We start from the raw sequence: 22,585 nt of genomic DNA on the forward strand, positions 1-22,585 counted from the left end.
AACAACCCTTTTTTTTTTCTTTTAATGGGATCAAGTAATCAACAATCTACAATCGTTTCAAAGAACTAAACCTGTTTGAGGAAAATGTCTTATAGATGAGATTTCGGACGTACGACACTGGTAAATCCTTTCAAGAATTGAAGTTTAATTCCTTTTGCTTAACGCAACCAACAAATTAGAATTGCTCAAGAAGCTAAGGTGTTGAATGGTCGAACGTGGTTGGTTAATTTGTTGATCCTCCAACTTGACTCCAAGAGAATACGCAGTTGCTTTTCCTGTTAGTAATTTTTTGATTTGCCAATGAGAGAGAGAGAGAAATTCATTTTGAGGGTGAAAAGAATTAAGTAGTTCTTTCTTTTGAACATAAGATGACCTACTTTATTCTAGCCACGTGGAGGATTCTTGTGGGAAATCCAGAATAGTCAATAGAATCAGAATCCTTTGAATCGGGTATACCTATTCCAACCCTCAGTTGGAATTTCATTTCAATAACTGTAGTCCCTGTCCTATTCCTAATTTGCCCATAAAAGATTAGCTTAACGTGTATTAAAAAAAAAAATCATAAGCAGACGATCAACCACTACCGGTAAAAGAGCTTTGCCAGTTGTCTGATGCAGACAGTCATGTTATGCCCAGTTTCAAATTCCAATGCAAAGAGTTTTAGGAAGTAGAAGCAGAAACATGTGGACTCTTCACTGATCATATTATATAGCCGCTTGTATTTTTTTTTTTTTTCACCAGAGCTTAATATTAGTCATGTGATAGAAAATGGACGAAGAAAACAAATTAAAAATTAAAAATATATATATGCACTGTACACACCAAATTTTGGGTATAAATTAAATTTCATAATTTTTAAAAATATATAAAAAATCTAATTAAAGAGCTAGCTTCCACTTAATTAATATAATATAAATAATAAGTACTACTTGTTAGTCCTACATAGGATTAATTAGGTATCTTGATCCCAATATCAACTACTTTATATTTTATTCAAAGTGACGCGATTATATTCCTTGAGCAGTGAACAAAGAAAACTAACCATGCATTTAGAGAAGGAAAAACTAAAATACATGGAGCAGAGACAGTTATCTTTAAAACAAATAATTTTTTAAAATCAAGCTTTCTATTCAGGAATCTAGAGCAGTTAGCTCGATCAGTTTGTTTAATTGCGGTGCAAATTCGTTTATATTAGTATAAAATATAAATGAAGTAGAGGAGTGCAAATGAGCTAAGTACATGTATTTTAGATTTGATATTTTCTTATTTGTAAGAAATAAAATAACGTGATCCCCACTTTAGAAAGAATTAAAGTAGGAGGAAGATTTTTGTCAAATGCAAATTTGCACTGTTAATGAGTGTAAATTAATCAGACAAAAAAAATGCAAATCAAATATACAAAGTGAATAAATCAGGTGCAAAATTTGTATAACCCAATATATTCAGGTTGATTTGCACTCGAAAAAATAAAATGGGAAACAAAAAAGAGATCCAGTAGTTGTCCACAGTACATGAGACGTGGTGACACGTTGTCCTATGAATTGTTTGATCATCCATAGAGTGATCCATTTCATATCTTTTTATTATTAAAAAAAGAAAACTAATGAAATACAAAACAAAGAGGTAGAAGTAGGTTAGGTATTAACGTGTTGTCACTTTGGTGCCAAGGACCAAGTCCAACTCGGGCCATGGGAAACCACCCTCCCTCCCTCTCTCTCTCTCTCTCTCTCTCTCTCTCTCTCTCTCTCTCTCCACCGACGACTAAAGAGAACGGACAAAATAGTCAAGGTAGCCAGTGCAGTTGATCCAACCACAAGGGAAGGAGATCAATGGCGGGGAATCATTGGGTTCAGATGAATGCCGAGAAACACACTGGTGTAGGGTGGATGGTCTAACTACTGCTACTTATGAAACCCAGACCATACGTCAGATTTCGTGCAAGCAACATTTCACATCCAACGATTTTTCCGAATTGGATAAAAGTACGTATCGCAACCTTGATTGCTACCCAACACCAACCTACTACACATTTCTTCCGAATTTAATTAAGTTGGCCTCTCTCCCATTCGGCATGCATGTGAGGGGAGGGAGAGAATTTTGACAATCTTCAGAGAAAGATGGTGAACTTGGTGGCAGCACAGAAGCCATTGTTGCATGGGTTGATGAAGCTCGCGGGGCTCAGGCCCCATACTGTGGAAATCGAGCCTGGAACTAGCATGAACTTCTGGGTTCCATCCGAAACGCTCAATAAGAAAAGTGATGAAGGCGTCAATGATCAGCCGGAGAAGGAGAAGAAGAAGAAGAAAAATAAGAACAAGGCGCAGAAGCCTGTTGTGGTTCTGGTGCATGGGTTCGCCGCTGAAGGTATTGTAACGTGGCAGTTTCAGGTGGGGGCGTTAACGGGGAAGTACAACGTCTACGTCCCCGACCTTCTGTTCTTCGGTGGATCCATCACCAACAGAGACGACCGTTCCCCAACGTTCCAGGCCGAGTGTCTGGTGAAGGGACTGAAGAAGCTAGGAGTGGAGAGGTGTACGTTGGTCGGGTTCAGCTACGGTGGGATGGTAGCGTTCAAGATAGCGGAGTTGCATCCGCACCTGGTTCAGTCTTTGGTGGTGTCTGGGTCAGTCCTGGCCATGACAGACTCGATAAGTGATTCGACTCTGGAGCGACTCGGCTTCTCCTCTTCCTCGGAGTTATTGCTGCCGACATCAGTGAAGGGTCTTAAAGCCCTTCTCTCCGTGGCCGCTTACAAGAAGCTCTGGTTCCCCCATCGTCTTTACAAAGACTATCTCGAGGTTTGCTCCTTTGCCTTTTATTATTTTATCACTTGTATTCTCTCTCACACTCTCAGTCTCACCGGGCTGATAATACAAATCGGTGAGAAATCCGTGTTATATGAGAGTCACTTCAACTACAATGATAAGTTTCACCCCCACACACTCAATCCATTCACCAGCTGGTAATGCAGGCGTCCTGTGAGTAGGGATGTAGGAAGAGTTTGTGGGTTGAGATCCAAGATCGTAGTTTCTTTAATAATGTTGTCATTCACAACTTTTAGTTTTCTAATGTTAGATTTCCCCAAAATTTAATATTATCATGTGGATTTTTTTTGGGATTTTAGAAAAACCTGTACTTGGGGTTGTACATGAGTCAATTCAGTTCAATTACAAGTTATTTGGCCAACCAAACTGATTTACTCGGGCTGATGAATAAACCACCTGAAACCGATCAAACATGAGTGAAAATTGACCTAAACATGAATTGGTTTAGGCAGGTTTCTCAGTTTGGTTGGTTGAATAGGTCCAAACTATTAAAATGTGAGGTTTCTTTTTGAAATCGTACGATTTTTAATGCATTCTTGGGACGTGTGCGTGAGAGAGAGAGGCAAATTGTAAATATACAACTTTAATGCACTGTTGAGATATTTTTGAGTATGTGTGAGAGAAGAAGAAAAAAGAAAGCCAATTGGATTTCCTAAATAGTAATTACTTATAGGTAATAACTATTAGCCTATTACTGTTCACTAGCTAATTAACTAAGATATGTATATAGCTATTTAGATATTATATTAAATATAGGTGAGTCGGGTCGGTCTTTTCAATTTGCATACTTACCGAAATCGGCTTGACCATTCAGTTTGTTACGTTCCTGATATGGTTAAGTTCTAAGAAAAGGAGAGAGAGAGAGATTCGGAGTAGGAGAAGGGAGAGGAAGAGCTCGAGGTATGAATGTTAATGCCTTTATTCACAGGAATTTATAACCTTTTGGTGCGACAAATTAGGAATTAAAATAGTAATTGCTCCCGTGAACTTAGGAGCTTATCAATTAAAACAGAAATGACTTATCCACTCAAACAGAATAGGAACTACTCCCATGAACTTAGGAGCTTATCAACAGAAATGACTTATCAACTCAAACAGAAATGGCTAACTTGACCGGGATACGATTTGGTGAAGCGCCACTCGTTTTCCCAGGTTGCATCCTCCGTTGGTGCTCTTACCCATTTCACCAAGATTTCAGATTTTGGACGGTATTTGCCTTTACAGATAATTTGACGGTCTAAGATAGCTTTCGATTGTGGAAGGATGGTCGACGTATCCGAGATTGGGGGTAGTTGGGTGGAAGTTGGGGTGACTGGTCCCAAATGCTTCCGTAACAAACTGACATGGAACACATTATGGATTTGAGAGCCAGGAGGCAAGGCCAATCGGGCCTCCACCAACCCAGCGCATGAACCCAGTTCCCAATGCTCCTCCGGCCACATTCCGGCAACTCACCAACTAGGAGGCGCGAGAGCGACGCGAGAAAGGGTTATGTTATTATTGTGATGAGAGGTTCACTTCTGGCCATCGTTGCGAACGACCACAATTATTCGTGATCGAGAATCCCATACAGGCAGACATGGAGAATGTCGAACCAGAGGCAGAAAACCAAGAAGTTATTCCTGAGATCTCCTTCCATGCAACTGCGGGAGCTGAACACCCACAAACCATACGTGTCCTAGGTAAGTTGAAAAACAAGAATGTGACGGTACTAATTGATTGCGGCAGCACCCACAACTTCATTGATTAGGCCATAGTCTCTAAGTTTGGGTTACCTGTGAGTCGGGACAAGAAATTCCAAGTCATGGTCGCTAACCGAGAAAAGATAGAATGTGTGGGACAGTGTCGGGCTTTCACTCTCGCCATTCAAGGGCATCCCATTACTGCTGACTACTACAGTCTTCCAGTCGTGGCGTGCCAGTTGGTATTGGGAGTTCAATGGCTAGAAACTCGTGGGCCCATCGAGATGGATTACAAACAGCTGACCTTAACATTTAAGAGGGACGGAATCTCTTGCACCTTCTAGGAATTGGGATGAGCCAGCATAGGCCCAAGCACACCAGTCGTTGGGTGAGGTGACCCCTTCTGGGTTATTACGGCTGGCTGGGACCGAACTTGCTGGTTTGGTTTCCGCTGTAATTGATTTTGTTTCTCAATTAGTCGAGCCACCCCGATCGTATCTATCAAGGTCCTAGGCTGCTTAATCTTCACGTCTATACGAATGTCATCATGAAGTCCTGCAATGAAACAACCGATGAGGAAACTCTCGGGCAGGCCGTCAACTCAATGGGAGTCTTTCGAAGACTTCTTGATAAGCTGCCACAGTTGTGGTTTTCTTAAGGCGTGTTAAAGCTTCCAACGGGTCCTCATAGTCAGTTGGACCAAATCATTGTAGCACAGCCTTGGAGAATTCTTCCCATGTGAGCGGTCCGTGATGTTTTGTCAACCACCTGTGCCATTGCAAGGCGATGCCTTCTAAATGGAAGGAAGCTAGTTGCACTTGTTGGTCTGGTACAATATTTTGGAAATCAAAATATTGTTTTGCCTTGTAAATCCAGCCGCTTGGGTTATCCCCGTTAAATTTTGGGAATGACAATTTGACGTGCTAATGAGGGTGATCATGGATGGAGCTGGAACGGGAAGTATGTGGGTGTGAGGACTCTTTATGAGAGAAAGGGTTGGTCTCGGGAGTGGTTCATGAGGCTCGAAAGGCTTGGAGTTCGATAAACACTGCTTGTAAGACAATGTTCACCTGGTCGAAGGTTGACTCATGTCATGCTAAGGTCTCGTCGACCTCATTGCGGAATTCCGCGTTGGTTTTGTCGTGAGTGTCCATGGTCGGAATCTGGCTCTGATACCACTTGATATGGTTAAGTTCTAAGAAAAGGAGAGAGAGAGAGAGAGAGAGAGAGAGATTCGGAGTAGGAGAAGGGAGAGGAAGAGCTCAAGGGTATGAATGTCAATGCCTTTATTCACTTCCTTACTATATTTATAGCCTTTTGGTGCGACAAACGAGGAATTAAAATAGGGACTACTCCCATGAACTTAGGAGCTTATCAACTAAAACAGAAATGACTTATCGACTCAAACAGAATAGAAACTACTCCCATGAACTTAGGAACTTATCAACAGAAATGACTTATCAACTCAAACAGAAATGGCTAAGGTTTATCGAGATACTACAACTAACTTGACCGAGTCTCCTGCTGCTGCTGCCGCATAGTTTGTGCACGTATCAGTTCCTTAAACGAAAACTGAACAATAACCAAAAAGCAGCCAAATCAGGTTTAAGTTGGGTGAATTTGGTCGATTTGGTGCAACGCATGAACAACCCTACCCTACCTATACTAGTTGTTTATAGGGCACAGTTTTGAACTATAACATTTTTCCAATTGAGATATTGATCCCTTCCTTTCAACCATATCTCCTCTACTTTCTGGCATTGGAATGGTGAAAGCAATTGACGTAGAATTAATAAACTAAAAAGGCAAAGTTAGAAGCAATCAGTCTTAGGGTACTCGTATCTTGACACCTAGACCTGCTCATGGGCCGGGCTTCAGGCTCGGTTCATGAACATTACACTGCCTCGGGCACAGGCTTAAGGCCGGGCCCAATCAAACTTTGACAAATGTTTTTTTCCTGGAAAACACAGAAGAATTCATGATCAGCGATAGGAGAAACTGTGCTAAAAGCAAAGCTAGTTACACCAGCACATCAAGTGAGTTTTTTTTTTTTCCAGAAAAGAAAGGTGTATGAAGTTCCTTGTCGAACAGCCCACCAGAGATCTGGCCTCGGAGGCTTCGGATATTATTTTAAGTTTGTCCATGATAGAGTGTATTTTGGGGAAACTACTGATACGGTCAGCTACAAAATTAAGCTGCCTGCTACCCAAATCACTTGTATATTAGAACCTATGACTCGTTAAAATTCTTTTATTGATATATCTTCCCTCAAAATTATCCTGCCTTTAAAAGAAAAAACCCAAATCGCTTCTAGTTGGGCCATTGAGAATTCTATTCCAATTATTTATTTTTGGTCCGAAGAGAACCCTTAAGACTTGATCATACACTGGTGAAAGTTACCAACTTTGCATCTTTCTCGTCAGCAGTATAAGTCTCATAATTGAACTTGCATTTACTACACTTGGTATCTTTCCTATTACTCTGGGAAAACGTGTACCCATACCAACTGATGTGTGGAGTACGTTGGAATAACACGCAGGTGATGTTCACAAACAGAAAGGAAAGATCTGAACTCTTGGAAGCTTTGGTCAGCAGCAACAAGGACATCACTACTGTTCCTAATTTCTCACAGGTATGCACGTATATAAATGGATCTTGTGCTCAAGGTTGCATTACTCAAATTTGCTTTCCAGGTTCAAGCTTTTCCTGTTTTGCTCTTTGCAGAGCATACATCTCCTATGGGGGGAGAACGACCAAATTTTCAACCTCGAGCTTGCAAAAGCATTGAAAGAGTATGTCCTAAGCCTTAAGAACGCTTTGTCTTTGTATATATCCTTCACTACAATCCTACTGTAATCATTACCATAGAGTCGCTAATAGAGTTCAGTTGGTGAATTGCCTCTTGAATGAACTCTAAGCCTGTGCTCTATCTCTATGATCAAATTTCGTCCAGCAGTGGATCAGAAATCCACAGCCAACCTACAATCTTACCTCTTGCTCAGATTTGATTCATTGAATGGCATAAAACAGTTCAGAGGGTGCCCAATTGTGCAATTTTTGCTGCTATATATAACTTGGTCAGGAGAATAATCGTGCCCCATGTGATTACAGGCAGCTGGGAAACAAGGCTTCATTGCATAGCATAAAGAAGGCAGGTCACCTGGTTCATCTGGAGCGGCCTTGTGCCTACAACAGGCACCTCAAAAGAATCCTTGCCTCCGTGCAGGCAGATGGAGACAAATAAGGAGGATTCACTTATCCGTCTTTTAACACTGTCGACATGCTTTACTAGTGTATTATTTATATGCAGTCTAAGAAACTTGGTAACCTCACGTTACTTATAGAAATAGAGGTTACTGTCAAATTTATTTGGATGAATTTTAATAAAAAAAATGACAGGCTGATTGTTATACCTGGAAACACTGCTCATGATACAAACGGACAACAAAGCTGGATCATAAAACTAGCCAATCAAACTCACAGCAGTTGATGTAAGAGACAGCCGCTTTATCCCAATCTGCGACAAAACTTGCTTTTACAGTGTGTCAAGTACAGGAATTCAAAACCCAGATCTTCCAGCAAAAACTCATCTGAATGACCACTGGATTTCCTCCAAAGTTCTCCCTTTGGTCTCAGGGACCCATAGTACTACGAAGACTATGGTGAAAGCACTCACAACCGTGTAAATGGTGAAGGTTCCTGTTGAGAATGAAGCATCATTTCAGTTCATATATGTATGCATGTGTGCACAAGTGTAAAAGATCAAGTGAGAGAGAGAGAGAGAGAGAGAGAGAAACCTCCACTGCTCCAACTTAGAAGCAAGTTTGCAGTCATTGTTATCACCCAGGATGTCAGCCAGTTGGCTAAAGTTGCAACACTGCCAGCAAGACCCTTAATATTCACTGGAAGTATCTGCCATGTCATATTCAAGATATACACGTTGTTTAAAAGATTTTTCTAAATCAAGAAAAGATGGTAATTGTGAATCAACATTAGCTAGATTAGTCGGCAAAGCCTGTATGGTTGTGACCACCAATAATTTAGACCTGAACTTCGAGAGCTGAGACCTGCCTTTTTAGCAATTAATCACTAGGGCTCAGTTTAGAAGGAGTACAAATGCAAATTTGTAGAGTGCAAATACATACAAAATAATACAAAATATAAGGTTTTACACTACAAATTTGCATTTGTACTCCTTCCAAACTGAGCCTAAGTAGAGATGTGCAACTTGGTGAACCCTACTTGAGCCTAATCTAGCCTGGAAAATCGAACCTGCAAGGCTGCAACCAAGGTTGGGCTTGAATTGAGGCCGCAGGTTGCCCAAGCCCATCCTGAGCCCACCCAATATTTTATACCATTTATAATATGTATCACCAAGTACACTACATATAAATATAGTTATATATAATGACTATGTATCAACATTTTGCAAAATAATACACAAATAATATTTACTGGTACTTGGCCCAAGCCAAGGCACAGATATACTGATATACACTACATACTCTTAAGCAAAAGTCTTCTCATATAGAAACAGCATCAAGTAATTAGTAGCATCTTGCTTTCTAAGCCAATTTTGTTCATCCATCTTAGTAGTATAACTACTGCTTCTCCTTGCCGTTCTTTTCTCTTTTAGGTGAATAATGCATTAACAATCACCTGATTTATTAGTATAGAAATTGATTGCCTTCATAAATTTGTATTAGAATCCCCCCCCCCCCGCTTAAAAAGCATATTAAATGCTATTACTTTAATAGTCCTAATTTTCCCCTTTAACTTTGAAGTGTCACTATTTTTCTACACCTTTTATTTTGGATAATTATGATTTTAGTTCATAAATTTCCAAAAGTAAAAAATGGTCATCAGGTTCCTCAGATTCCTGACAAATGGAGACTGTTAAGACACAAATAAGTGGAACAGAGGGACCACGTCAGTCTTTAAGTAATGTAACTGAAAGCCAACCACTTGAACAAACTACATAACAAACAGGACAAGTGGAGAGGCTGATATAACAGAATTATAACTGAGTGTTATAAATAAAGAAAGGAAGTCCAGAAGAGCAGCATTGATTCTGGGAATTCAGTCTCTCTCTCTCTCGTTTCAGGAGGCAGGCTTCCTCGAAAAGCCCTGAGTTAGGCAGTTACTTAACAGAGACCTTAACCTGTATGTATGTATGTATGTATGTATAATACCATTCACTCAGCTCGAACCCACCACTATATATGTGCATCTAGTGATATGCAATATATTTTTCGTTTCATTTTCTAAATTGGACTATAAAACTGAAATGTAAAACAAATTTCCAAATACATAGCAAAAGATAAATCCTGAATCCCAAACTACCCATGCAGGACGAGCATAACCAAATTGGGTAGGATTTAGTGCTGACTTAGGATCATTAGGCTTTGGCTGGCCAGTTGGGGTTGGACCTGGCCTCTGGGCTAAAGGCTAATTGGGCCTGAGTTGGCTATAAACCCAGCCTGACCTGCCTATTGCAGCTCTATCAGTAGGCACCCCCCCCCCCTCCATCCCCTACCCTAAATAAATAAATAACGAGAAGTAAATAAAGATACACTACAGGAAATAACTGTAAAAAGAAAAACGATAAAGGTATAATGTCTGCTATGTGTAGGTTCTTTTATTAGTGATACAAAAGGGCTATTTATCTAACAAGAAAAGTTCCATCACCTTGAGCTCCATTTTGTGATCCTGATCTCACCACATTGAATACATGTCTATAGCTAGGTTCAGTTTGTGCTCAAGTGCACACTCAGTGATTCAAAAGGCGTGCCTAGGTGCACAGGCGAGGTTTAGGGTATGCTCCTCGTCTAGGTCCTATGTGCAGCACTTTCAAAAGGTGTATGCCTGGTGCGCCTAGGCGTGTGCACCTTGCACCTCATTCCAGGAGTGCACCTTTTTAAATTTTAATGCTTTTTTTTAACCTAGCAGTTGGGCCAGGGGCAAGGACCCCCAACCAAGCTCATCAAAGCTCCAAGAACCCCCTATTTTCTAATGCCATTCATTCATTCATCCTAATAAAATATCTTCCTAAAAGGCAACTAAAAATATAAAATCGTTATCTTTTGTGTGAGAATTAAGAATTTCAGACCCTAACATGGACTTGTTTGGGCTTGCCTTGAGGGGCTTGATGCAAAGGCGGCTTATAGAATCAGAAATGCAATATGTTTTACATCACATTAGCTACTTGAAGTAATGCAATTGAGGAAAAAAAAAAAAGATTGTGGGTTTTACATGCTTGAAAATGTTTTGTGTTTGATTTTATTTTTAAATTTCCATTTGAATATGCTTTACACGTTATGTTCATGTATTTTAATTTTAAATAATAGGTTTTTAAAACACTTATTTTAATATTTAAGTCTATATTTTTTATTTTTTATTTTTTTTTTTGAATTTTTTTTGGCATTTTTTTGGCTTTTTTTTTGTATTTTTGCAAGCATGCGCCTCACCTTGCGCCTTGCACCTCGGGCGCAAATTGCCCTTGCACTTTTTTTGTGCTGTGCACTTTTAAAATACTGCGCACTATAAACTAGCAGGCATTCGAAGTTCCAAACTACTTGGACATAATGATGGATTATATTTAATGCAGCAAGGTGATTATTAGAAGGTGGACAACACATCTAAAATCCATGCAATAAAAAGGTCATTACCCAATGTTCATCCCAGCTTCTGTCCTAATCTTTGGCATTTTTTCCCACACAAAGTGGCCAGCTGGCCACCCTCAGACTCAAACCCACTTTCTCATGGGTTAGGACTGTGGAATACAGCATGAAATTTTGTAACTATGACTTTGCTCTAAGACAAGTGTTCAGTGGCCCAAGTGCAGCAGTGCAGAAGCCCAAATAATAGGAGGCAACCATCTGAAAATTCCCTGTTGATATGGCCATATGGCCATATGGGACGTGAAGAGTAGTTGAAGTATCATAGTTACTGCTGATAATATTTATAGATATTAAATGCTAGTTCAATGGTGCACTAGCTGCATGGTGAATCCGGCAATTACAGAATGTTACAGGCAGAGAATTCTTTCTTATCAGTACCACAACAGGCAGAGGACAAGTATTCAATTTCATAGTCCATATGAAAGGTTAAACCTTATTAGAATAACTTACAGGAAAAGGTCATATGTCCCATTAATTTGCAAAGGGTTATTCTCCTTAGCATGGAAAACAAGGTCAATGAGACATGCATACCTCAGACATGATAACCCATGGAATAGCTCCAATTCCGAGAGAAAAGGAAATCACCATTGCCTGAAGAAAAGAAAAAATTGAATGAACTGAAAATCACTAAATAAACATGCCAAATATGAACTCTTAACGATACCATTCTGAAAAGAAAGCCATACCACAAGGCCAACCAGTGAGAGTATGCCCATCAAACTATAAAAGCGGGAATCTTCAGATAAAACACCCTGCCCATAGCAGAAAAGAAAATCAGGAAGAATTTTTGATAGTATAAATCTCTTCTGCTACATCATGAACCCTCAAAAGAAATAGGCAGCAAATATGCATCCATAAATCAAATCAACTTCTGGAGGGCCCAAGATATGAGTGACCTTTAAATAGAATGCCACTGCAACAAGGAGGAGGCTAAGAGTCATTCCAGATGAAGAAATCTGCAGAAAGTTACCACAGTATTCAATTTTCTTCTATCCAATTAAAACATTAATGGGGAAAAAAAACATGTACAAGTCCTTTTTTGCTAGAACTCACTATAAGAAGAAGCCGACGGCCAGCTTTATCAATCAATGAAGTTGTAACTCCAGTTGCAATAACCTAAACAGAACATAACCAGTTTTTCCCTCATTAAATGGATGATAGAAATTGCTCGAGTATTTTAGGATTTAAGTTGCATGAAGAAATTATTTGAAATAGGGGCCATTGCTTGGTGCAATGGTAAAATCTTGGGCTGACAAATGTGAGAATATTGGTTTGAGTATGAGAGCAACCTCTATGGCACGTTAGGTCCATATCCAGTCAACTCCTCCCAATACCCAATATAGCAAGGACCAGCATTGTGTAGCGGGTTTTTTAAAATTATTTGAAATATGGTAGTTTAATACAATACCTGAATTACACCAACTCCAAATGTTGCAAGGTTGGTTGATGAAAGCCCTGTTAAAATTTAAGAGATCTAAAATGAATCATCTGGCTCAAATAGTAGACTGAAAGCCACTTTATTTCTTAGCCATACAAATAGTAACACTAATAACCTAAGTTACTGCTCAAGTCAACAATTTGATCGAGTCCAAGCACAATAGTAAAATTCCAGGTCTATTATGGCAGTAGTAATTGAAGAGATGGACAAAAGACATGATTCAGCATCTTTAGCCTTTGTCTTCTTATTTTTCAGATCTATTACATAGAACTCTTTTCTTCTTCTATTGGGATTACCCCAGCACCAAACATGAATTATATCTTGAATCACCCTGTCAATGGATCCGCATCAACTCTAGTAGCAAATATAACATCTAAAGTGAAAACCCTGAACCTAGTAGGCTAGTAGCCAATTAAAATCTTTGCCAGAAACTACTGATAGGTAATCATCTAATGTTAACACTAATTTTCAATTCATATAGTGAAAAATGTTTTCAAGTAACAGAAGCTACAGAACTTCAATAATTTTATTGATAGCAGAGAAACCCAGCCATACAGGTGGTCCACACTGAAGATCACAAATAATAGCCCAAGCTGATATATAATTCTAATCTAGACCTCAATTTTTTAAATTTTTATGTAGTTTTCCACGGCCCTGGTTCACCCCAACATAAGCTTTTTCTTGCCACTACATACCTTTCTAATGAATCAGCCATGCTATTTACTGATATTGGCACATCTAGTACATCAAATGGAATTCAAGAGTGAACCATATAATTTCCAGCAACCATATGAGAAACTTTTATCAGTAATAGGATGTCATTCAACCTCACCATGAAGTGGCAGGGGGATCTAGAGAGGCTACAGTGTAGCTAGAAGAGGGTTAGGGGGATTAAAAAAATGCAAAGCTTATGTTAGAGAGCCTTCAGCTTTGACATCTGGAGAGGACGCTTCATTCAGATAGGTTCAGAGATCAGAAAATTCTCTTAGTAGACAGTATAGATAGAAGAGGGTTAGGGAATGCAAAATTGTATTGGGGTAATTCATTGCCATAATAATGTAGTTTTATGGACAATTTGGAATGGTTGATATTTTTTTAGACATTTTTTATGAATTATCTTACCATTATAAGAAAGGTTGGTTTCTGGCACCTCCTTGCCTTAGCAGCTAGAGTTATGTACTTTCTTTCAGTTTTTGCTTTTTTTTTAATCAGTAGAAAAGTGACTTATTAAACTTTGGAATGAAGAAATGATTAGTACAATTTTTTAATCAATGTCAATCCCACTTTACTATTCCAAATTACATGGATGTCCGAAACAGATGTTGCCTCGTAGTCCCTTATTTAGCAAGGGAGTCAGCTAAACCATTTGCACACCTTCTAACCCATTTAAATCCAACCACTATTTCTTTTGCAATCGTTTCCACTTCCCTTAGTACATATTAAAGGGACCAAGGAATACACCTATTGGATTTAGCCCAGGATATGACTACTTGTGAGTCTCCTTCCACCTCAACCATTCTAAATCCCAACTGCTTAGTTAATCTGAGGCCTTGCAATAAAGCCAACAGATCAGCCTTCAAAGAATTTCCAAACCTAATTGGTCTTGAGAAGATAGCCAATATCCTCCTCTCTGAGTTTCTAATAACCCCTCCTATTCCAGCCACACCCGAGTTACCAAGAGAACTACCATCAAAGTTCAATTTTACTTCGTTGCCTTCTAGGGGTTTCCAATCCATCCTGATTTTGTCCTTCACTCTTGATGACTGTGCTATTTTGGTCCATGCCCTGAAAAAAAATCAATTATTGAGAATATTTTGAAAATATCCAAAGTCTTTACCCAGAATGCAACCTTTATTTTTATACTATCTATCACCTCTTCCAAGAAAATTCCTTTATTCCTCTCTTCCCACACCACCTAGCAAATTGATGCCTTAGTGATTCTCCAAAGCACTTTCCTCCTTTTCTTTGGTTGCCACAAGAAGTTAGGGTTGAAGAGACCCTCCACATCTTGGGGTGGGACCCACCTGCAACCAAAACAAGAAGAAAAAGACTCCCAAATTCTAAGCACACAAAAGGGCAGGAGAAAAGTAAATGAGATAATGTCTCGCCATTACCCCTACAAAGGAAGCACATGTGAGGAGAAAGGCATATAAAGGGCCTTCTTTTCTGCAACAAGTCACAAGTATTCTTTCAGCTTTTACATTGGCAAAGCTCTTTGATCTTATTGATCAAAAAATGCAATAAAAATGCTAGCTTCAAGTTCCTTCTTTTTTCCATATCAATGTAATTCCATGTTCATATTGACCTTCTATCACCTTATCCAAGGGAAACTATACATAAATTGAAGGGAAAAAAGGACTAAAAGTAGCACTATAAAATGCTTCACTATGAGATAAGAACCATTTAAATTTAATGAAATGCTAAGCTTACCAGCAGCTTTGAAAATGTTGCTGGCATAGAACAGAACACCATTAATTCCACTCAGCTGCTGCAAGACAAGCAATCCAATTCCCACCTGCATAATAGCAATAAAATGAAGCAAAGTATTATTTCCATCCCCAGGTATGCTACCAAACATGATTATTGCTTGACCTGTTAATGGTTTCAATACTCCTATAGGGGTTGCATTCCATGGAATCTCATTCTCTTTGCGATTCATTGGCTGTTTTGGAGGAGCATGAGAACCACATTTTTGAGAACAAGAGAAATTCAGAGAATGCAATATAATAGCCAAAGTTTTTATTTTGATGTATTTTCAGACAACTATTTTGGTGGTATTTAAGGGTTTTTAGGTCTAAACAGAGCAAATCATTTTCTATCCTCTTTTCGATGTTTAACTTTTTGTACAGCAGAGCACATCCAGGTACACATACTTTTTACACACACACACATACAGAAGTCAAAGCAAGTTAGTTTCATGGCCACCCACTTTCAAGGTTCAACATTATAGGAATGAAAAACAGAAGAACCAGCTAAGCATCAATACCATCAAAGGATACCAGTATCTTCTTCGCCTAAGATCTGAAAATCGAATTGTAGTTCTTCGGGTTGTTGTTGCAACAGATCTCTGCAAAAAAAAAAGAGAATTCCCAAAAAATAATGGTGATTGGACATAAAAACTCACAAAATATCAACTATATTCTCCATATGTTTTAACTCTTAGTCCATGTATGTGTAATCCACTGGTAATTGATTTAATAAAATAGGAGACAAACCTTGAACATGTAAGATTTGATACATCTAATAATTATGAAAAATGTTTAACTAAGCTCTATTTAAAGGTTTAGACTTTAGATGGATCAGCTATTCCAGAAAACCATTCCTAGCTACATGGGGTTCATGTGGCATCAATTCATAGACCCCCTCATACAATATTAGATACATGAGACGTACTTTTTATCTTACTCAACAAGGGGTGATCATTTCTATCCCGGCCTAGAAATTTCCAGCCTTGGATAGTCCAAATAATCTTTTAAACTAATCACTTGAGACATTTAAGTAAGTACACAGTACACTAAAAAAATTCAAAATCTAAATGTCTATTCAACTTTTTGCAAATAGTTATTGTCCAGCTATTTTAAATCTATTCTTTGAATTAAACTAGAAAACCAAATATAGATTCGACCATAGGCCCAGAATCAGGGCTTGGGTCCAGGCCGGGCCTAGGCTATATCCCTTATAATAGGTGCTGCAAATGAGGAGGATTAGTAAAGAGTCAAATGAAGGTGGTTTGTCTTGTTTTTCTTTGAATCTGATGCTAGGATTTTTTTTTTTTTTTTGACAGATAAAGAGAAACAGTGAATGTGGCATCAAATAGAACAAATTGGCAAAAATTAAGAAGATTACAAAGATCCACAGAGGGGTGCGAGGTGCAACCCCTCACAAGCATTAGACCAAATATTACAATTGAGCCCAAAACATTTGACCCCTGGAAACCCCTTGTTTGGCTATATCAGCCAATTCATTAGCTAATCTTCTCTCCCATTGAATTCTTATGGTCATATTGGTGGTAATCTGATACTAGGATTATTTACTGAGATCATAAAATTGGCAATCTGGAAATCATCACTATTGGCATACTAGTAGTTGGAAAGGTTTGAGGCCACGGGATGACACGCAGTGTAAGGTTGAGTCATTTCACTGAACTGGTTCATACTTCATAAGAACAACGAGCTGATAGATTACTCTGATAGACCAGCTCTGTATTAACTGATGATTTTTACATAACTTACTACCTGCATGTATGCTAGAAATATCTGTATAGCAATTTAAAGCAGCACCTTGATTTCATTCACTTCAAAAGAAATATCTGTATCAAAACCCCGCAGGACTTGCAAAGAAGCTTCAAAATCTTCCATCATACCCATCTTTGCCTAAATATTATGAGGAAAAGAGTATCAGAAAATAAAACAAGATTTACAACTCTCATGGTGGTGACAATTATTAAACGGTTGATAATACTCACTAGCCATCTAGGAGATTCAGGGATGAAAAATAGACCAGGTATCAGTATTGTACAAGGTAAGATTCCTGCAATGGAAAAAATTGATGTCCCACAACTTCAGGCTTCCAAAAAAATGTTCAAACTGGATTAGGCGCTTCTAATCAATTATTTGGAAGATAACAGAACTTGGGAATAAAGAGAATCTAAAGATGAGTTTGATGGTCATGAACAAAATATGCCTTAAATCTTACTCAAGAATTAAAAATAGAAAAGAAAAGAGTAATTACTGTTTGGGTAAATAAACCAGGATGTTGATATACTAAAACTTAATATAACTGTAACTCCCATTTAGAAACTTAACTTGGTGTACAACATGAGAGTTAAGTATTTAAAATAGTTGCACTGTTCAATTCAATCAAGTCATTGATTAAGTCAGGGGGAACAAAGTATTTCGGATGCCAAAAACGACTAGGTGTACAACATGAGAGTTAAGTATTTAAAATAGTTGCACTGTTCAATTCAATCAAGTCATTGATTAAGTCAGGGGGAACAAAGTATTTCGGATGCCAAAAACGACTAGGTACAGGTTCTTAAAGCCTCACCTAAAGACGCCAAAAATCAAAGGCACATTCTAAGTCAAGTATTGGAGACTTCAATTAAGTATTTGTAATATTCACTGATCAAAAATGCATTTGTAATGTTCAACCAAGACTCATAGACTACCAAAACTAAGAAACTGTTTAAAGATTTAATCAAGTTGTTAAACAATCTGGTTAACTTTTTTAAACTTCAAATGACCAACCAGAATGCTCAGAATCTCATAATTCAAACACCACAAGTTTCCTTTTTAGAAGCTAATAAACTTGTATAAGGAGAAATCAGTGCACATTAGAGGATATAATAAGTTTAACTATACAGCCCAATCCAGCTCTTGCTGACCCTATCCCCAACCAAATTAATTAAACCATCTACATTGTTCCATTGGTATCCCCAGGAATCCATTTAATTTGTGCTGAAAGAAATAAGGATTTGTCTAATTTGTGATAAATCCCCTTCACCAGAAGGGGATGTAAGATGAAGGTGCTTAGGTACCTAGGACCCTGTAAGGAGAAAATAATCTTTTGTTTGGTTGCATCCTAATCACCTATGTAAAGTCCAGCTGATGCTGCCATCCCTTTAAAGAGTACCCTACCAATCTCAGTGGTCTGTGGTAACTCTGGAGTTGCCACAAGATTGTAACTTACTCCTCATCAATCAGTAAAGGGTGTGAGCCTCTCATGAAGACAGGGGGAGGATTAAAGAATCTCTATACTAGATCAGACAGCTTAATCAAGGATTCTCAGTGGTTTAAGTCATTGGAGCAGAACTCAATTTGAGATTCTAGGTGTACAATTTCTTTAGCAGTGCAAGTTTACAAGAAATTTGACCACAAAGGAACTATAATTCTATAACCATCAATCAACTGTGAATGAAAAGAAACAAGTAACTTGATTTCATGTCAAAAAAAAAAGAGTAAATGGGTGTTTTGAGAAGAAATTAAGACTAGAAAGTTTACCGGTGCTGAGATGAAAAATGCTAAGATACACGATTTCAATACTAGAAATTATAGAATTAGAAATACATGCATGAAAGAAGACTTAGGAGTAGCCCCATTTGGTAACAAGGTTAGGGAAAGTCAACTGAGATGGTCTAGTCAGGTGCATAGACGGATAATGACTGCACCTGTGAAGAATAATTCAGTGCAAGTAAGGCTATTACCCAATGCCAATCTCAAAATCCAGTGTCTTGGGAGGGGTGGACTGGAAACAGGCCTAACCTCCAGCACCACTTTTGCAGAAACTGGCAGTTCTCAGACTTAAATGCACATTTTCACACTTCTCAGCCCAAGAGAAAAATGTGAGCTGAAGTGGTTAAAAGAATGATCTAAGGACTTAAAATTTGACAGGAAAAAAAAAATGTATACTGATAGAAAATAGTGGCATGACAGGATTCACATAGCTGACCCCTAATAGTTGGGATTAAGGCTGACTCGAGTTCAGTTAAGTTTTCCAGTTTATTGATTATCAACATAATGACATAAGTTAGAGATTCAAGTAACGGTATCAGAAATTTTCATAGGTCCAACAATAGTAAGACAGTCTCTTTATATTAGTAAACTATCAGCAACTTTGGTCATCAAGAAACATACCTAAAACCGCAAGAACTCTCCAGTGAACAAAAAGCCCCAGAAGATACGCGAGCATTATCCCCAACGTGACAGAGAGCTAGACGGAGAGAGAGAGAGAGAGGGAAGAAGAAACATGGTCACTTTGCTGACTTTAGGACAAGCAAACTTGAGAATAATAACTATAACAACTCTGCCAGAACAACGATTGAAAACCAGCACAAGGTAACCAACCTGATTGACGGATCCAAGGCGGCCTCTCATGTTCTGAGGTGATATCTCCGCTATATACACAGGAACCTACAGAATATCAAAAGGACCAGTAAATGCCATAAAGCCTCTCATATACAATTTGAAACATAACAAGGAAGAAAAGGAAGAACTTCAAGCTTACAGTGTAAGAGATTACACCTACGCCAAATCCTTCCAACAGCCTTCCCATGTACAGAAATGAAGAGTCCTACACACGGGGAGAGGAAAGCAAGTGTGAGAAGCTCGCCAAAGCCATTACAGAAAGCATTAAGCAAATTAAAGCAATGTATTGTTAGAAATTTCTCACTTTGGCGAAAGATATGGCAAGCCATCCAATGATATTAGGGATGGAAGCAATCATTAGCGACTGCAATTTCACATTATGGATCATAATCAGAAGCTCAGACACAAAAATTATAACGATAGAACATTATCCAAAAAGTATCATGTCGATAGAAGGGAGAAACAGAAATGAGCCCATAGGGTACCCCTTTTCTCCCAATGTATTCTGCAATCTGACCGCTGGCAATTGCGCCAACCATAGCGCCCACATTTGATAAAGAACCAAATATAGAGAACTGGAACCAAGAAAATATGTAATTAAAAGATTTAATTTGATCAATTCAACCCAACCAAATAAGATTATCTTCCAATATTCATATGAAAAGAAACAAAAGATTTAACCTCGGAGATTGAAAGACCGAGATCACTGATTATGTCGGCTTGCGTCGGAGAAGAATAACCGGCCTGGAAGAATGAATTGAATGAGAGGTTGAGATTTCCAATTTAAAGACAAATAATTGAGAAAGAGAGAGAGAGAGAGAGGGGGGGGGGGGGGGGGGGAAGAAGAGAAGCTCACAGTGAAGCCGAACTGAATAGGACCCAAGGCGACGATGAGGACACAGAGAACAACGGAAACGGAATTGTCACGAATGACCTGAGCGGAAGAGCCGAGCTTATCCAACATACTCGACTGCCTGGAACTCATCCGGTACCAGCTCCCTGTGTGGAGGAACGGCTTCCGGAGATCCCTCCCATCATCGTTTTCTTCCCTGAAACTCATCCGCTGTCCTGCTCAGTGGTCACCACCGCCGCCGCGTATGAGTCGGTAACGGAGACGATCGTGATTACAGAGGTCCGTCGTGAAGGTAGTGTGGTAAGGATCGAGGAAATGAAGAATGAAAGAGGAGAGTGATAAAACAAAACTTAATAAAATGTATAAGAGAGCCAGGTTGGCGACTTGGCGTGTCGTGTCATCCGGTTCTCATTTCTGCTCGATCGCCTCGAGTCGATTTAGGTGGTTCTGGTGTAGCGTCTATAGATTACAGAGCTGCCCTTCAAAGGGTGTAAACGGGTAGATTGGCATTTTTAGCTACTTATTAGTTAGGTACTGCCTCCGGATTGGTGATGATTAAAGAATCACAGCAAGCCCACCTGGAAACGGTTTTTGGGAATCGTGTTTCTTGTCATAACACGGTAACACCGATTCGACTTTTTATTTTTCCTTTTTAAACCACGTGCGCATTTTAGTCACTATCCCATTCCAAATTCCAAAAAGAGGTGCCTACATCCCTTATTTGCCACGTGTCATGTGGTGAGTACACCGTAATCAGCTTAATTAGATTAGAATTAGATTAATGCTAACCATCTGATCTTCGGAATCAGAAATTTTTGACCCAACTATTTTTTGAATGAATTTGCTTCTGCAATTAATAAGCCAGATCTCAATTCTCAAAACTGCACTAGCAAGTAGGAACAAAACAGCGAGGATCCTTAAGATCCGGATGATTCAAAGTCCAGACTCCAGACTACATGTGCTACGGTGCAGCCGAATACATTCATCTAGGCCATCCCTAGAGAAGAAATCTGTATTGGGCTTTTTCGAAAAAATTTTCAGTTTTACTGTTTTAGGCTATTAGCCTTTGGCATCAAATGCGAATTGATATTAATTCCTCATTGATTCCTCCCCACACCAAACTCACTAATTCACCATGTATTAGGACATCTCCGCATGCATGTTGCAAAGTCGGTGTAATGTTCTGTGATGGGTCAAATGAGGGCCTACAAATAAACAGTAACAGGAGAATTCAAATTAACCCCCTACAGCGCATTCCACTATGTATTAGAAACATTTTCTGATAACATCATCATTTTTTTGTATTATGATTGGCAGATGTTCTTAATACACCAGCGGGGATGCGAGGATGTTATCATCATTTTCTGATATTATGATTGGGAGATATTCCTAATACACAGGCGGGGATGCAGGGATGTACTGTAAAACATTGTGGGGGGGGCTGATTTGGTCTCGCGAGCCACTAGATGTTCATTAATCTGGATCGTCAAATCAGTGATACACAGCTGATCATATAACAGTTTCACTTTATCTCATATTATAAATTTTTTTTTATTTTTTAAAATACTCGTCTTGATTGATAAATACCCCCATTTATCATCTTGATTGTACAAACAGATAAAAATTTATAATATGGATAATCTAAAATTTAGGTCAGTTTTTATTAAAAGATATTAACGTACTTTCATTTCATTTAATAAACATATACGTAGTATGTCCAATAAAAAATTGGAAATGTAAAGAATAACAAAAATGTGGTTGGACCCGCCAATAAGTAGTCGCCTATGTATACCATCCATTCAAACCATGAGAGTTGAAAGGTAGCTTATGACTGCTTTGCCAAGGGATCCAAGAAACCAAACCTTGCGGGCCCCGTCCGAGGGTCAAATTCAACAACGTTGTGTTTTATAAGAATGTTTTTTTTTTATTAGTTGTTTCTGAAATCGTCACACTAGCCAAACAATTAAAACATGTTTTTCCAATTGTGATTTTGTCTTGAAAGGCAAAGTTATGTATCGAAAAAGAAAACATTCATGTTTTAAGTCTTTAGAAGGGAAACAAACTTTTGATGAGTGCAAATATCTTATGAAATATGACAACTGATCATCATATGAAAACACGTTTTTTCAAATCGGAAACTGAAGAAAACGTATTTGGCTTCAGTTTTAGAAACCAAGACGGATACAACCAATAACATGTTTTCTTTTTCTTTTTCTTTTTTTTGTTTTGTGACTTACCAAATTA

At 38.6% G+C, this 22,585-nt stretch overlaps 2 protein-coding genes across 3 annotated transcripts; one reads left to right on the plus strand and one right to left on the minus strand.

Annotated features, from left to right (window-relative positions):
* Positions 1 to 1,884: 1,884 nt before the first annotated feature.
* LOC148877060 (alpha/beta-Hydrolases superfamily protein) lies at positions 1,885 to 7,927 on the plus strand. Of its 2 annotated transcripts, XM_088981157.1 has the most exons (4): positions 1,885 to 2,798; positions 7,047 to 7,139; positions 7,232 to 7,299; positions 7,619 to 7,927. In XM_088981157.1, the coding sequence occupies exons 1-4, from the start codon at positions 2,118 to 2,120 to the stop codon at positions 7,749 to 7,751; spliced, it is 975 nt and encodes a 324-aa protein (XP_088837283.1). In that variant the 5' UTR covers positions 1,885 to 2,117; the 3' UTR covers positions 7,752 to 7,927. The 2 variants fall into 2 exon arrangements, with proteins under 2 accessions (XP_088837283.1, XP_088837290.1); XM_088981164.1 differs by lacking the exon at positions 7,232 to 7,299 and having other exon boundaries at positions 1,998 to 2,798.
* LOC148877061 (sugar transporter ERD6-like 6) lies at positions 7,828 to 20,780 on the minus strand. Its single transcript, XM_088981148.1, has 18 exons — positions 20,345 to 20,780; positions 20,170 to 20,232; positions 19,974 to 20,063; positions 19,793 to 19,852; positions 19,628 to 19,693; positions 19,468 to 19,533; positions 19,258 to 19,333; positions 17,091 to 17,155; positions 16,906 to 16,998; positions 15,612 to 15,692; positions 15,056 to 15,140; positions 12,596 to 12,642; positions 12,241 to 12,303; positions 12,084 to 12,143; positions 11,874 to 11,939; positions 11,719 to 11,778; positions 8,305 to 8,419; positions 7,828 to 8,206 (listed from the first exon to the last, which is right to left on the minus strand). Exons 1-18 carry the CDS (start codon positions 20,546 to 20,548, stop codon positions 8,094 to 8,096), a joined length of 1,473 nt encoding a protein of 490 aa, XP_088837274.1. The 5' UTR covers positions 20,549 to 20,780; the 3' UTR covers positions 7,828 to 8,093.
* Positions 20,781 to 22,585: the final 1,805 nt, after the last annotated feature.

The sequence above is a fragment of the Nelumbo lutea genome, chromosome 1, assembly GCF_056320005.1.
Source record: "Nelumbo lutea isolate HS-2025 chromosome 1, American lotus-T2T, whole genome shotgun sequence".
In the NCBI taxonomy this organism is placed as follows: domain Eukaryota; kingdom Viridiplantae; phylum Streptophyta; class Magnoliopsida; order Proteales; family Nelumbonaceae; genus Nelumbo; species Nelumbo lutea.

What these genes read in the sequence shown, in the direction of transcription:
- LOC148877060 (XM_088981157.1), top strand. Translation starts at nt 2,118, where the DNA reads ATGGTGAACTTGGTGGCAGCACAGAAGCCATTGTTGCATGGGTTGATG. An exon ending in TTTACAAAGACTATCTCGAG is followed by an intron (nt 2,799 to 7,046) that starts GTTTGCTCCTTT and finishes AATAACACGCAG; the next exon opens with GTGATGTTCACAAACAGAAA. An exon ending in CTGTTCCTAATTTCTCACAG is followed by an intron (nt 7,140 to 7,231) that starts GTATGCACGTAT and finishes TGCTCTTTGCAG; the next exon opens with AGCATACATCTCCTATGGGG.
- LOC148877061 (XM_088981148.1), bottom strand. Translation starts at nt 20,548, where the DNA reads ATGAGTTTCAGGGAAGAAAACGATGATGGGAGGGATCTCCGGAAGCCG. An exon ending in CTGAATCTCCTAGATGGCTA is followed by an intron (nt 16,999 to 17,090) that starts GTGAGTATTATC and finishes CATAATATTTAG; the next exon opens with GCAAAGATGGGTATGATGGA. An exon ending in TCTAAGTTGGAGCAGTGGAG is followed by an intron (nt 8,207 to 8,304) that starts GTTTCTCTCTCT and finishes CATTCTCAACAG; the next exon opens with GAACCTTCACCATTTACACG.